Source organism: Lutra lutra, chromosome 1 (assembly GCF_902655055.1).
Source record: "Lutra lutra chromosome 1, mLutLut1.2, whole genome shotgun sequence".
Lineage (NCBI taxonomy): Eukaryota > Metazoa > Chordata > Mammalia > Carnivora > Mustelidae > Lutra > Lutra lutra.
The window spans coordinates 136,445,475-136,459,209 of NC_062278.1; the positions used below are offsets into that span (position 1 = coordinate 136,445,475).

General features: G+C 37.7%; 1 protein-coding gene across 7 annotated transcripts in view; it reads right to left on the reverse strand.

The window, feature by feature from the left end:
• Positions 1–13,735, reverse strand: part of TBC1D5 (TBC1 domain family member 5) — a 560,004-nt gene that overhangs the window by 131,277 nt on the left and 414,992 nt on the right. For all 7 annotated transcript variants that reach the window (XM_047737636.1, XM_047737648.1, XM_047737657.1 and 4 more), the window contains one exon: positions 9,301–9,443. In XM_047737636.1, coding sequence (XP_047593592.1) covers positions 9,301–9,443 — 143 coding nt within the window. The remainder of the gene's footprint in view (positions 1–9,300; positions 9,444–13,735) is intronic.

Consider the following 13,735-nt stretch of genomic DNA (forward strand, 5'->3'; position numbering starts at 1 on the left):
AGCATCTGGGCAGGTGAACTGACAGAAAAGAAGAATCTAGGTGAGGTGAGGGAGTAACTGAGTGGGGAAAGCCAAGAAAAAAGGTGAAAAGGAGAGAGGGTGAGAACTGGGTGAGAAAGCTGGGGAAGTCAGTAGTCAGGAAGACCAAGATCACCATCACCTTTTCTCTAATCATCAGAGAGAATGACTGTAGTCAACTTGCAGGACTCTTCACTTTGTGTTCTGACAGAGAGATGGACATGGAATCTTGAATATTTCCAGTGATGCATGTAATGTTGCTGGCTTTTGCCCATAGATGGTATACTGGAGTTCCTGAATCCATCTATTGTACTGAGCTCCTCAAATTTACCATATTATCCAGCAATCATGCTCCCTGGTATTTATGCATATGAAATGAAAACTTATGTCCACACAAAAACTTGCACAGTGATATTTGCAGTGGCCTTATTCATAGTTGGCCAAAAGTTGGAAGAAACTAAGATGTCCTTTAGTAGGTGAGTGGATAAAAAAACTGTGGTACATCCAGACAATGGAATATTATTTGGTGCTAAAAAGAAATGGGCCATCAAGCCATGAAAAGACATGGAGGAAACTTAAATGCATATTACTAAGTGAAATAAACTAATCTAAAAAGGTTACATACTGTATGATTCCAACTATATTGTATTCTGGAAAAGGTAAAATTATGAAGATAATAAAAAAATCAGTGGTTGTCATGGGTTATGGGGAGGAACAGGCAGAGCACAGAACATTTTTACAGCAGGGAAACTACGCAGATCTTACTATAATGAGGGATAGATGTTGCTATACGTTTTGTCCAAATCCATAGAAGGTACAAATTATATTGTAAACTAGGGCCTTTAAGTGGTAATGATGTGTCACTATAGGCTCAATGATAGCAAATGCACTACTGTAGTGAGGGAAGTTGATAGTGGCGTAGGCTGTGTGTATGTGGGGGTAGGGGTACCTGGGAATTCTGTACTTTCAATTCCACTTTGCTGCAAACCTAAAACTTCTTTAAAAAGAAAGGTCTAGGGCACCTGGGTGGCTCAGTGGGTTAAGCCGCTGCCTTCGGCTCAGGTCATGATCTCAGGGTTCTGGGATCGAGTCCCGCATCGGGCTCTCTGCTCAGCAGGGAGCCTGCTTCCCTTCCTCTCTCTCTGCCTGCCTCTCTGCCTACTTGTGATCTCTGTCTGTCAAATAAATAAATAAAATCTTAAAAAAAAAAAAAAGAAAGGTCTATGATTTTAAAAATCTAACCACCAAAAAAAAGCACTACTATGATGTATCAGCCTAACTTAGTGAAATTTTAAAAGATTTTTAAACTAAAATATAAATATAAATGGCATTTGTAATTCAAAGGGTTATATTAATATACATGTCTGCGATGGTCAGAAAATGAGTGGCAACATTTAATGTCTGGGAAGGAAGAGAGCTGGCAGTCAGGAAGTGCTTAAACACTCCTTAAAAAACAAGACCACCAATTTGTGCTTTGATAAAAACTCTGTAACACACTACTATGTAATTTAAGAGAGCCTTTGTTTCTTAGTCCCTGAGGTTGGGTAAAGCTTTCCCAGGAAAGATGAATAAATTCGATTTGTAGTTGAAATAAACTGCATTTTGACATCAGTATAATGTTGAACATGCTCTTAATGAGAAAATAGAGAAATAGAAATTCTGGGGGAGGACAGATGGAAACACTGGCAGAGAGACAGGTATCGGCTGAGGAGTTTAAGCAGAGATCTAAAGCAAAATGAAGAGGAACGATGTTTGTAAGCCATGAAGAAGATACAACTGCCACACAAAGCCAGGCCAAGAGATGGCTAAAGATGACCCTAGAGAAAACCCAGGAAAATGACAGGGTTGTGACATGTTCATGCTGGCTGAAAACACAAGGTAAGAAGTGGGTAAAAGGGCCAAGAAGAAAAGTTTTCCATTTACCAAGTGTTCAGAGAGAGTATATGTTAAAAGATACCATAAACATTTAAGAGATACTTTCTTTTTTTTTTAAATTTTTAATCTTTTTTATTATGTTCAGTTAGCCAACATATAGTATATCATTAGTTTTTGATGTAATGTTTGATGATTCATTAGTTGCACATGACACCCAGTGCTCACCACAACATGTGCCCTACTTAAAACCCATCATTCTGTTACCCCAATTCCTACCCCCCACCCACAGAAACCCTCAGTTTGTTTCCCTGGGTCCAGAGTCCTCTCATGGGGAAAAGGAGAGAAAACTGAAGGGGAAGAAATCAGTAAGAGATACTTTCTAGTTAGGAAAATCTACTGTTAAATGAAGTTGACTATATTGTTTTAGTTATTGTAAATCAGGAGAAATGTTTTTCTTAGGCACTCATCAAAAAATTAAATCAACAGAAAAAGAGAGGTGAAAAATCTGATGCTAAAAAGTAGACAATGCTTGCTTCAAAAAAGCCATGTCAAAAAGTATATTAAAGGGGCACCTGGGTGGCTCAGTGGGTTAAGCCGCTGCCTTCAGCTCAGGTCATGATCCCAGGTCCTGGGTTCAAACCCCACATCGGGCTTTCTGCTCAGCAGGAAGCCTGCTTCCTCCTCTCTCTTTCTGCCTGCCTCTCTGCCTACTTGTGATTTCTCTCTGTCAAATAAATAAAAATAAAATCTTTAAAAAAAAAAAAGTATATTAAAAAAAAAAACTATTCATTTGAGTTCTTATTCTAAAAGCTTCTTGGCACCTGTCTTCTCAGCAGTTACTGTACACATATCCATGCCACCTCCCCAGTCCGGGCCTTTAGGCTACCCTTCCATTGAGACCACCCCCAAAACTGAGCACATGAAGAGCGCCAGATGCTTTGAAGGTTAGGGAAGAACTGTAACACATGTGGTTCTGGTTCTGAAGAGCTTACAATCTGTTTTAGAAGGTAGGACTAACGTGCAATAAGGAACAGCGTAAGACAGAGTATAATTAAATGCTACACTGCATTGTATTGATTAAAATCTTCTAGGAATACAAAAGTGAGAAATCGATATGGGCTAGAATAGTTGGGGAAGGTTTGGGAAAAAGCTGCCTTGTCCTAGGCCTGAAAATAGAAGTACAATTTAGGTAAGTAGTGCCAGGGGAAAGAGAGAGCCACATGAGTGACTTTATTACAGTTCGGAATAAGGCCGTAAAAACAATACTGTGATGAGAGTATGGCTATTAATAAACTATTATAGGAGTAATGGTTCATGAGTAGACTTCCTTATCTCCTAACCTTTATTAGTGTATATAAACTTCATCCATATAATGCTGCAAAGAATCAAAAAACACTTCTTATAACAACATAAGACAATGAACTTGTTATGGTTTGATTAAAATGTTTGGGAATAATTCTATTTCGAAATGGATCCTATGTAATTTTAGTAAAGCAAAAGTTTCATTCAAAGAATAGCCATTTGACCATGACTTCAATGGTTAAATTTTAAAATCTGTATAATGTTCATATTATTTTTCCCAATGTGCTATTTTACTTTTTACTTAATAAAATCAAGGTAGGGCTTGAGGAACAGAAAAGGTAATATGAGAACCAGCCCGCCTGCCACTAGCCCTATGGCCTCGATCCAGCTTCCTAACATCCAAATATGGCAGCTGGGCTCAAACTTTGAAGCCTCATGAAGATGTTTATACGAAATCTATTAAGTGGTTGAATACTGTACTTGCCTGACTAACTGGATTACTTTTAAAGTGAATGAAAGCTTTGTTCCAGGTACAGAAAGAACACGATAAGGGTACTTTTGTTAAAAATTAAGTATGAGATGCCACGAGTAGTGAAAGGGGCAGAACAAGAACAAAGGGGAGACGGGAGTAGGGCACGAGGACCCAGCTCCACAGACCAACTGTGACTGTTTTAAATCACTTAACTGCCAAGGGCACTGTATTAGTTTGCTAGAGCTGCTGTAACCTAGTGCCTAAAAACTGGACAGTTTAAAACCAGGGACATTTATTGTCCAACTGTTGTGGAGGATACAAGTCTGAAGTCCAGGTGCTGACGGGGCCATGCTCCCTCTCAGACCTGCAGGGAAGAACCCTCGTCACTTCCCACTTCCAGGGCTGGCTCGTTCCTTCGCAGGCTCAGAGGGAGGACCTGTTCTACGCTTTCTCCTCGCATGTGGTGACAGCTCAAAAACCTTGGTGTTCCTCATTCCAATCTGTACCTCCGTCTTCATATGGCATTATTCTCCCTGTGCATCTTCACGTCAGCTTCCCTCTGTGCACGTCTGTGTCCAGATATGTTCTTTATGTAAGGACACTATTGCATTAGGGTGCCTTTCCTACTCCAATATGACTCATCTTGACTAATGATATCTGCAACAACCTATTTCCAAAGAGGTCATAGTCTGAGGTACTAGGGGTTAGGACTTCAGCATATCTTCACACCTCATCAGTGCCTGTAAAATCAGGATTTTAGACTAGATGCAGCTGACCATTTTTCAGGTTATATAGCCCTTTGAGAAGAGGATGTAAAGTATATACCCTCGGCCCTGGGAAATGCACACGTACACGATATTTTGCACAGTATCAGCATGATCACTGGCCCTTTGAAGCCCTACACTGAACGCCTAGGAGGATGCGGTCACTGGAGGAAGGCTCTTTTAGTTTCCCCAAGCGCACCATTCTTTGAGCTATAAATATATCACCTATATATATATATCATTCTTTGAGCTATAAATATATCACCTATAAATATATCGGCTTGAAGAGAATATATGTAATGCCCAGAGCCTCACACTGTGGTGTTCAGTTAGACTTTTTTTTGAATGAATGGGCTTGAAACTACTACATGTAATAAACATCACCACTCTGGATGCTCTAGGCAGGGCACCTGCTAGATTTAGAATCCACTGAAATGGAATAAAAACTTGACACTAAAGTTCTAACTGGAACACTGAGGCTGGCGAACTGTCCATCTTCTTCTTGTCTTTGTAAGCTCGTTTACTAGTCCCATCCTCCCATGCATTTGACCCAATCCTGTTCAGAGTCCTCCTCCTGCTACTCCTCTCCCTCTCCATCTTTTCCTCTGGGTTGTAAAGCCTGTGACTCTGGGCCCAGCCTTCCTGGAGTTACCACTGCCTGGGCAACCTCCAGCAGGGGGGCAGAGGATGCCACCTTGCTACCATGATTCTTGGCTAAGTGTCCACAGAGGACCAAACAAAAATCCCAGCTGCCTCACAATATCTTGATCTCCTCAATGACTTACTTTCCCCTAAACTAACTTCGACTGTTCTGGCCATACCCAGAACTGCTCCACGTCCTCTTGTTTGACCACACCTCTGGTGCTTTTCAATCTCATACCCTACTTTATTTAAATCTCTTCACACTCTGATTTTCCCATCATCTTTTCCTGGCCATGTCTTCCTCTCCCACACATCCCAAACCACCCTCATAAAATGCACTCAATACCCTCCATCCTTCTGCTTCCCTTCAGGTCTACCTAATGATTTGGACCTGGGCGTCGCTTGGAGCCTAGATCATGAGCTGCTTTCTTTGTATCTTGCCTGGACTGCTGAGCATGCCTTGGAAAATCATAACGTTAAGTCCTGGTGCTGTTGCCCACTGTTTGTCTCTGCAGAATAGGATCTTCAACAGTTAGACCATCTTGTCCAGGTCCACGGTCAACCATCTCTCCCACACTTCCCAGGTAATTCCCCTAAAACTCCTAAAACCCTACCATGCCTCACTCACAGCAGACAACCTTGCTTCCTCCTTTATCAGACATGGGATTCCTCCACTTCCCATCCCGTCTACCTGTAAACTAGCGTACTTCTGAAACCTGCCTAGTACATTCTTCCTGGATCAGCACCAGCTTTTATTCCTGCTCCCCAGTCAGTCTGCCACAGGATTCCTGACTTCATTCCACTGTCTCTAAGCCCTTATTTCTTCAGTTATTTCACTCAAAAAATATTTGTCAAGATCGCTATGTACTGGGCCCTGTTCTGGATGCCAGGATATAGCAGGGAAACCAAGACAGACAAAATCTGGTCTCTTGTTGTGGGGTAGGGGAGTGGGTGTGAACAACAATAAACAAGTAAAAAACCTCAAGTAAACAGGATAATTTATCTTTTCATAGATCTCATCAATGGAGCGGGGGAAAAACTAGTATTGATCCTTCATAGAACTTAAGACTGATTGAGAAGTAAACCCTTGGTTGGTTCTCCCCCATCTCCAGTGAACCCTGATCTCATCCTAAAGACACCCATCCACCTTTCCTTGCCTCTGCACTGATCCCTAGTTACATCTTTCTTCTCCTCTGCTCCGCTTTCTTTAAAGATTATTCTACACATGCTATCTCCACATTCTTTCCTTTTCATTTAATGGACTTTTTATTTGAAACTGTAATTTATACAGAAGACAAGAGGAATGACAACAAAACTGTAGGAAAAGCTATTATACTTAACTGTCCAGTCACTCCTCAACCCATCATAATCTAGCCTCTGCTTTACCACTCCACTAAACCATTCTGGCAAAGGTATTTGATGACTGTCCCTCTAGAGGGCCAAGTCTGAATGGACATTTCCTGCTTGACCTTTTTATACCTCAGTATTCCCAACCCACATGACTTCCCTTGGCTCAGATAATACAGTCCTATGAGGTTACAACACAAGCCCTTCCTTCTCTGGTGCCTTAAACACTGAGGTCAACTTCAGAGTTCCATCTTTGCCCATCTTCTTTTTCTGTAAGCACCCGCCTTAGATAGGCTGAGTGTGTAATACTTATCATCCTAATGGGATGCCTTTGAGAGTGAAAGAGGGAAGTATTAATAATTACCACTCTTGACTAGCAGGTGTAAATCAAGACTGCCCCAAACAAATCAGGATATATGGTTACCCTATTCTTAGGGGTCACATCTACTCTTATGGTTTTAACTAACACATACCTATTAACCATTTGCAAAACTGAATCTGTAGCCCTGATTGTGACATTGAGCTTTATTTTCCAAATCTTCAGGTTGTGATTTCTCACAGATCTCAAGTTCAGTAGGGCCAAAACATAATCATTTCCATTCCTAAAACCTGCTAATCCTTGCATTTCCTATCCAAGTTATGCATATTACCCAGCCACTCAACTCTCCGAGCTGGAGATCATTTTAGACTTCCTGTTCTCCCTCACCCATCATATTTATGCACCAAGACGTACTGACTTTAGTTTTGAGGATTTCTCTAATCTACAGTTTTCCCCTTGGACTTCTGTCTTACCTTTTATCTTACTTGCTTGCTCTACTCTTGTCTCCCTTAAGTTTGTTTTCCATAGGGCTACCAGAGTGATCTAACACTGACTGTATTTTTGCTGTGAACCTTTCAGGAGCTTCCTAATATTTATTGGATAAAGACATCCATCATGATCCTATCCCTGTTCACTTTCTTTGGTCTCATAACCTGTTGGGTCTCCCTTTGCACTCTAATACCAAATGCCTATATACACATATAGGCAACTTGGGGCTCAATCCCAAGACCCTGAGATCGTGACCTGAGCTGAACGCAGACGCTCAACCAACTGAGCCACCCAGGTGCCCCTCACTGCCTCTCCTTTAAATTTTCATATTATCTATCCATACCTCAACAACAGCACTGGATATGTTAGCTTAAAATTGATTATGTCACTCTTTCCTACTATTGAAAAACTTCTTGAGCATAGGGGCAATGGCCCTTAATATTTAATAGTCATCCTATTTTTAGGAGCTCTCATCCACGGTTCTGGATTCAACCAGGCAAATTAAAATAAACTAGTCTAAATATTGAAATGAATACACAACTTCATTATCCTTGCATTTTTCCACATCTGCCCATAGATTTTATAACATCAATAGATGGACTGAAAATGTGTAAGGTCTTCAGTTACCAAAAATTTGCCTTTTTTACGAAATTAATGAAACCTTAGCATAGGAAACAGGATTAAATTTTAAAAAAATATCTAGTTGTGATATACCAAAGTTAGGAAAAGAGCAAATACTCCATTGTTTAAGATTAAAGAAAATCAGAATACATTTCGACAGTTGTTTGAATTGGAAAATTCTGTGGAAAGATTATCCTAAACCACTTTTTTAATAAAAGAGGCTAATCATTCCTTTTTTTAATTATTTACATTAAAAATTCATACTACTTTAAAATGAGAGCTTAGTATCGAATATTCTAAAATCCAGTATCCATCAAATCTACCCAAACATCTTTCTCTACTTTCCAGATGTTAGCTCTTACGATTTCCATGTTCTTATATGATTAGCTCTGACTTAGAAAGAAGGAACTTTTCACTTAGTCTGTCAAAACCCAAACTATTTGACCTTCGAGGCACAGAAAAAACCCACAATTTTTGGATAAAATGTGGTGCTCCTGTCACTTGTTCATTCAAGTAATTTTGAGGGCATTAAAAAAGTATAATCTAAAATTTTAAAGAATATTATTAGCGTCACCAGAGGCACAACAAGAGCATCTGGTGCCACTGGTATTCAGTGAACAAATAAAGAGAACCACACAGCAGTATAACAGTCAAGATTATGAATGATTCCAAACAGTTTATGTTCTGACAAAGTCCTACTCCTAAGAGGTTTTTTTTTTCTTATTTCCTATTTAATCATCACTTTGTGCAATCTTCCTAATTATATTTTGGCTTACAAATCTTGTTTTGTGAACAGTGATTATTTTTTTGAGCAGGAAAACAATTTGAGGTATTTCAAAATTTAAAACATGCTCTGGTATTTTCTTCAAGCTGAAGATTATCAGAGTACTCCAGACAGGCACCGGCTTCCCAGCTATGGCAAGCATCCTAAGGTAGATCTCATGAGATAGGAATACGTCTACCACTTGGCAATCTACTGAGAAATACATTTGGCCAAAATATAACTGAGAAGAGGTTAAAATATCTTTAAATGTAATATTTATTTTTTATTGGCAAGTTGTTGATACTATAAAAATAGCTCCAATCTCCTGATAAATATCTTTGAGTACTCCCTACCTGTCAGAAGGTGGAGCTCTAAACATATCTGAAATACGGGCTTTTTATTTGTGCATTTCACAAATGTGTGTAATGAGGAGATTAAAGCAGGAGTAAAGTCTTTAGAAAAATGGCTCTGAAGAATAGTCTAATTCTCTCAGGACAAAATCACCCACATCTCCCAATAGGTACATAGTTAACTAACAAAAAAGATATTAATATGCTCAACATATTACCTACTATAAAAATGCAGGCACAGTAATTCAGAATAAAAGAACAAGTATACTTAAAAGATAAAATACATTAAAAAAATCAGGACCACCTACTTGGATGTAGGCAAGGTCATTAACACTTACAAGCATCTCGGATGTAGAGTAACATGGCTATGAAGATATAATCAACTAAACTCAGGCTAAGGCCATCTGCAAACAAGGCATCCCAGACCACCAGAAGATCCTGCAGGGGGAACTCTCGTCCAAACAGTAGCCGGACCCATCGTCTGGAAAGAAACAACACCAAAATTCAGAAATGTGTATTTCTGGAAGTAATATAAAGAGGAATCATTTTCTTCTATACTTGTGAAAAAAACAATAATTTTTAATTGATCACACAAGGCAAATACTATACATCAAATATATAATACAGTAAAATCCAAGTTTTAAGCTTTCAAATGAATTTTGTAATTTTGTAACTGGGCTACAATCGTTGAAGTTTATTTCTATACATATAAAACACTACCATGATATTTTAAAAGGTAGAAATCTTTCATATTTAATACAAATCCCAAATCTCAAAAGGCAAAGAGGAAAATGAATGCAGAGCGGTCTGACAGTTGCCTCATAGATAAGGTTAGGGATTTAAAAAATAGAATTTTCTAAAATTTTATGATCACTACTGATTTGGGTGTTGTTGTTGTTATTAACTGAACTTTTGCAAATAATTGTACAGCAATTAACCAAGTAGAAACCTGCATTCGCACATTTCACTCTTATTTTAAAATATTCATTTTAAAATTAAATGCGGTTAAAAAAAATACATATATACTGTCACACACAGACAGCTATTTCAAATGAAACAAATAGTAATACTTTATTTTTAACTTTAGAATAGATACACCTTATTAGTGAGGTTATCTTTTTAGGGCTGTTTATAAGAAGAGTCACTTCCATGGCCAGGAAAATGAGTATCTGCGCTGTAAGCACATCTGGGTAGCTTATAAGAATACTGAATAAGATCTGCATATAATTATATGTCATAAATGGCTATACTTCAAACTTTCAACAAACCCTAAAGTACTCATAAATAATTCTTAGAAGAAAATTAAAATAATTCATTTTGATATCCATTTTTTATCCACTTACATCTAATTGTATATAACATGGCTACAATTTCCTTACACAAACCTTTCTACAGGAATTTCAGCTTGAATTCTATGTGGTTCTGGCACATAACAAAGAATCAAAAATTCCAAATTTCTAGTATACTAAGTAGCACAGAAGAGAGGGAATTCTTGAAAAAATTAGTTAAAACAGATTACCTCCTCACAAAATTAGAAACCAAATATAACCATCTGTGGGGTTAAAGTGAGCACCAACCACTCCCCCACCCCCGCCCTGAATTCAAATACTTTCTTCAGGGAATATCATATTTAAGGAGAAATCAAAGCTGTGATAATGTAGTGTAGAATTACACAAATGTATCACAGTTATTAGGAACCATATACCATACAATCAAATACTAAAGTTCTTTCATTCACATTATCAAATTAATCAATAGAATAATTAAACTATTTTCAATTACATCTTAAATTATGAAACTCAATTTTTCAGGAAAAAGATTGAATGCCTAAGTAACATTTATCTTTTTAAAAATGTTACAGTATCATTTACAATTTTTATTTATCTTTCAATTCTTATTCTACTTCCACTATGAGAGGTGACTAAAATAAATTATTTTTTTGGTCTAATATTGCCTGCAGTTATGTAATTCAGGGAAAAACATTCTTTCTCCACACATTTTTAATTCTTTCAAATTACAAATGCCAATATTTACTATTTTAAGCTCCAAAATATCTCTAAATTACATAGTTTGTTCTTCTTAATGACAAAGAATTAACTGGTCTTGCAAGGAGTATCAGGGAAAGCACAGAATGGGCAAATCCAAAAGTAGCTGGATTAAACCATTTTAGGCATCTGTTTAAAGAATCTTTAAACTTATAATTGTATCTGCATTATTAAGTGACTAGAACAGAATGTGGTCATTTATAGTTATTCAACTGATTCAACTGGAAGAAAAATTCATCAAAAAAATTACATTTAATATATAACATGCTGACTGTGGTTGGTAACACTGTATTGATAATTGAAATTTGTCAAGAGAACTAAAATATTCCTACCATAAATGAATGAATGAATGAATGAAAGAATGAATAAAGAAAATGTGTGAGGTGATGTATATTATATGCTAATTAACAAGATGGGAGGAATCCTTTCACAATGGATATATATAGCAAATCATTACAATGTACACTTTAAATAGCTTACAATTTTATGTCAATTATATTTCAATAAAGCTGAAAAATAATATAATTAAGAATTATCTTGGTTGGGGCGCCTGGGTGGCTTAGTGGGTTAAGTGTCTGTCTTTGGCTCAGGTCACAATTCCAGGGTCCTGGGTTCGAGTGCCATGTCCAGCTCCCTGCTTAGTGGGAAGTCTGCTTCTACCTCTCCCTTTGCCCCTCCCTCCAGCTTGTTCTCTCTCTCCCCATCCCCCAAATAAATAATTAAAATCTCTTAAAAAAAGAATTATCTTGGTTTAATGGACAGGCAAATTTTGGCAGTTTCAAAATAGAAAATTCCGACATTTAATTGATACTTCCTGGTTCAAATCTGGATGTCAGTACAAAATTGAAGAATTACACCTACATAATGATAGCTACACACTTGAGGTAAGCATAGCATAATGTGTAAACTTATCGAATCACTATGTTGTCCATCTGAAACTAATGTAGCATTGTGCCAACTAAACTCAAAGAATTAAAACAACAGAAAAAAAAGAATCATACCTATAAAATTGTACTGTGCCTTGAACTCACTCCTTTCATTCTTGGAGGTTATTTTAATACTTTCCTTATTTGAATAAGCCCACTTATGTAACTAAGGCTGGTGTTTCCTGAAGGACATTATTTTTGCTTACCCTTTTTATGTGTGGGAGGAAAATTTTCTGTTTCTCCTGCTATTTCCCATTAAAAGCAAAATGACTTTTGAAAAAAGTTGACATGTCTCATGCTAAAATAGATATCATTTAGCAAAAAAAAAAGAAAAAAAACCTGATGATCTGATATTCGCCACAGAGAATACCATCTTTTTGCCCCTTGCTTAAAGCTCAAAGTCCTCTCATTTTCTTATGGAAAATCACAGCTTTGGTTTCATCAGAGCTAGAAAGAAAGAAAGAACAAACGAATAGACAGAAGGGAAGAAAGAAAGAAAGAAAGAAAGAGGGAAAGGAAGGAAGAAAGGAAGGAAGAAAATAGGAAGGAGGGGGAGGTAGGGAGGGAAGGAAGAAAAGAAGGAAGAAAGAAAGAGGGGAGGAAGGAAGGAAAGAATGGAAAGAGGAAGAAAGAAAGGAAGGAAAGAGGGAAAGAGAGAGAGGAAAGAAAGGGGGAGAAAGGGGAAAAAAGGGAGAGAGAGGGAGGGAGGGGAGGAAAGAAGGAAGGGAGAGAGAGAGAGGGAGGGAGAGAGGGGGAAGGAAGGGAGAGAGAGAGGCAAGGACCGGGGAAGAAGGAAAGAAGAAAATACCCCCCTCCTTTTAAAGAAATTATTTATTTCTTGTTATTTCTATAACAAAAACGCCCTGTTACTGCTCAAAGTCATCCAACTTTCCTGCTGCTTGGGGGTTTTAAGCTTAGCTTCAAAAATGACCCCACAGATACCTACGTGCAGCAATCTCCACTGCAGCACTGTCAGGAGGGAGAACTGCAAATATATTGTCATCTACATTGAATAAAACATATCATCAAAACTACACACAACGTAAGTCCTCAGTACTTTTATATTTAATATGTAATATATGATGTGCTGCTTTATAAATGTTTCACATTGCTTTATTTTTGAAGTTTCACCTTGCCAAGTACACTGCTAAATAATTCCAGGGCAAAAGCCAAATTCTGTGTATGTGTGTGTGTGTGAGAGAGAGAGAGACAGACAGACAGACAGAGACAGAGAGACAGAGAGAGACAGATGAAGAGAGACAGGAGACAGAAAAAGAGAAATATCCAGAAAGTTCTTTGTAAAGAGCTCTGTACACTTTGCTGAGTGCTCTATGTGTTTACCAAGGTCTTGATAAACTCACTGTGAAGCCACCTGTCATGCTACCGAGAGGCAAAGGTGTAGTTAAATTGAAAGTACAGGCAGTGATCTTGTTAGAGGCAACATAAAAATAATTCAGGAAGTGGAAAAAAAAAAAAACCCAGAAACACATAAGGAAAAAAATTTATTATTAGATGCTTGGCATGTTCCTTTTATATAAGACTGTTATACATGCAAGGATATAAAATTAAAGCAAAACACAGTTTCCTGTATCTTATATGCGATTATAGGAAAATTAAAGCCAAATTCTCAAAATATTTAAGTAGTACTATATGACTAATGGAAAGCTTTTGGACCAACAATGACCTTATCAATAATTTAATCATTTTAATCCCTACTGGATTTAGTTCATACATATATTCACCACACACAAAATTTCCTGTGCTATTTTGGGCTTTCTTCATTGAGCTTAAAAGCCAAGGAA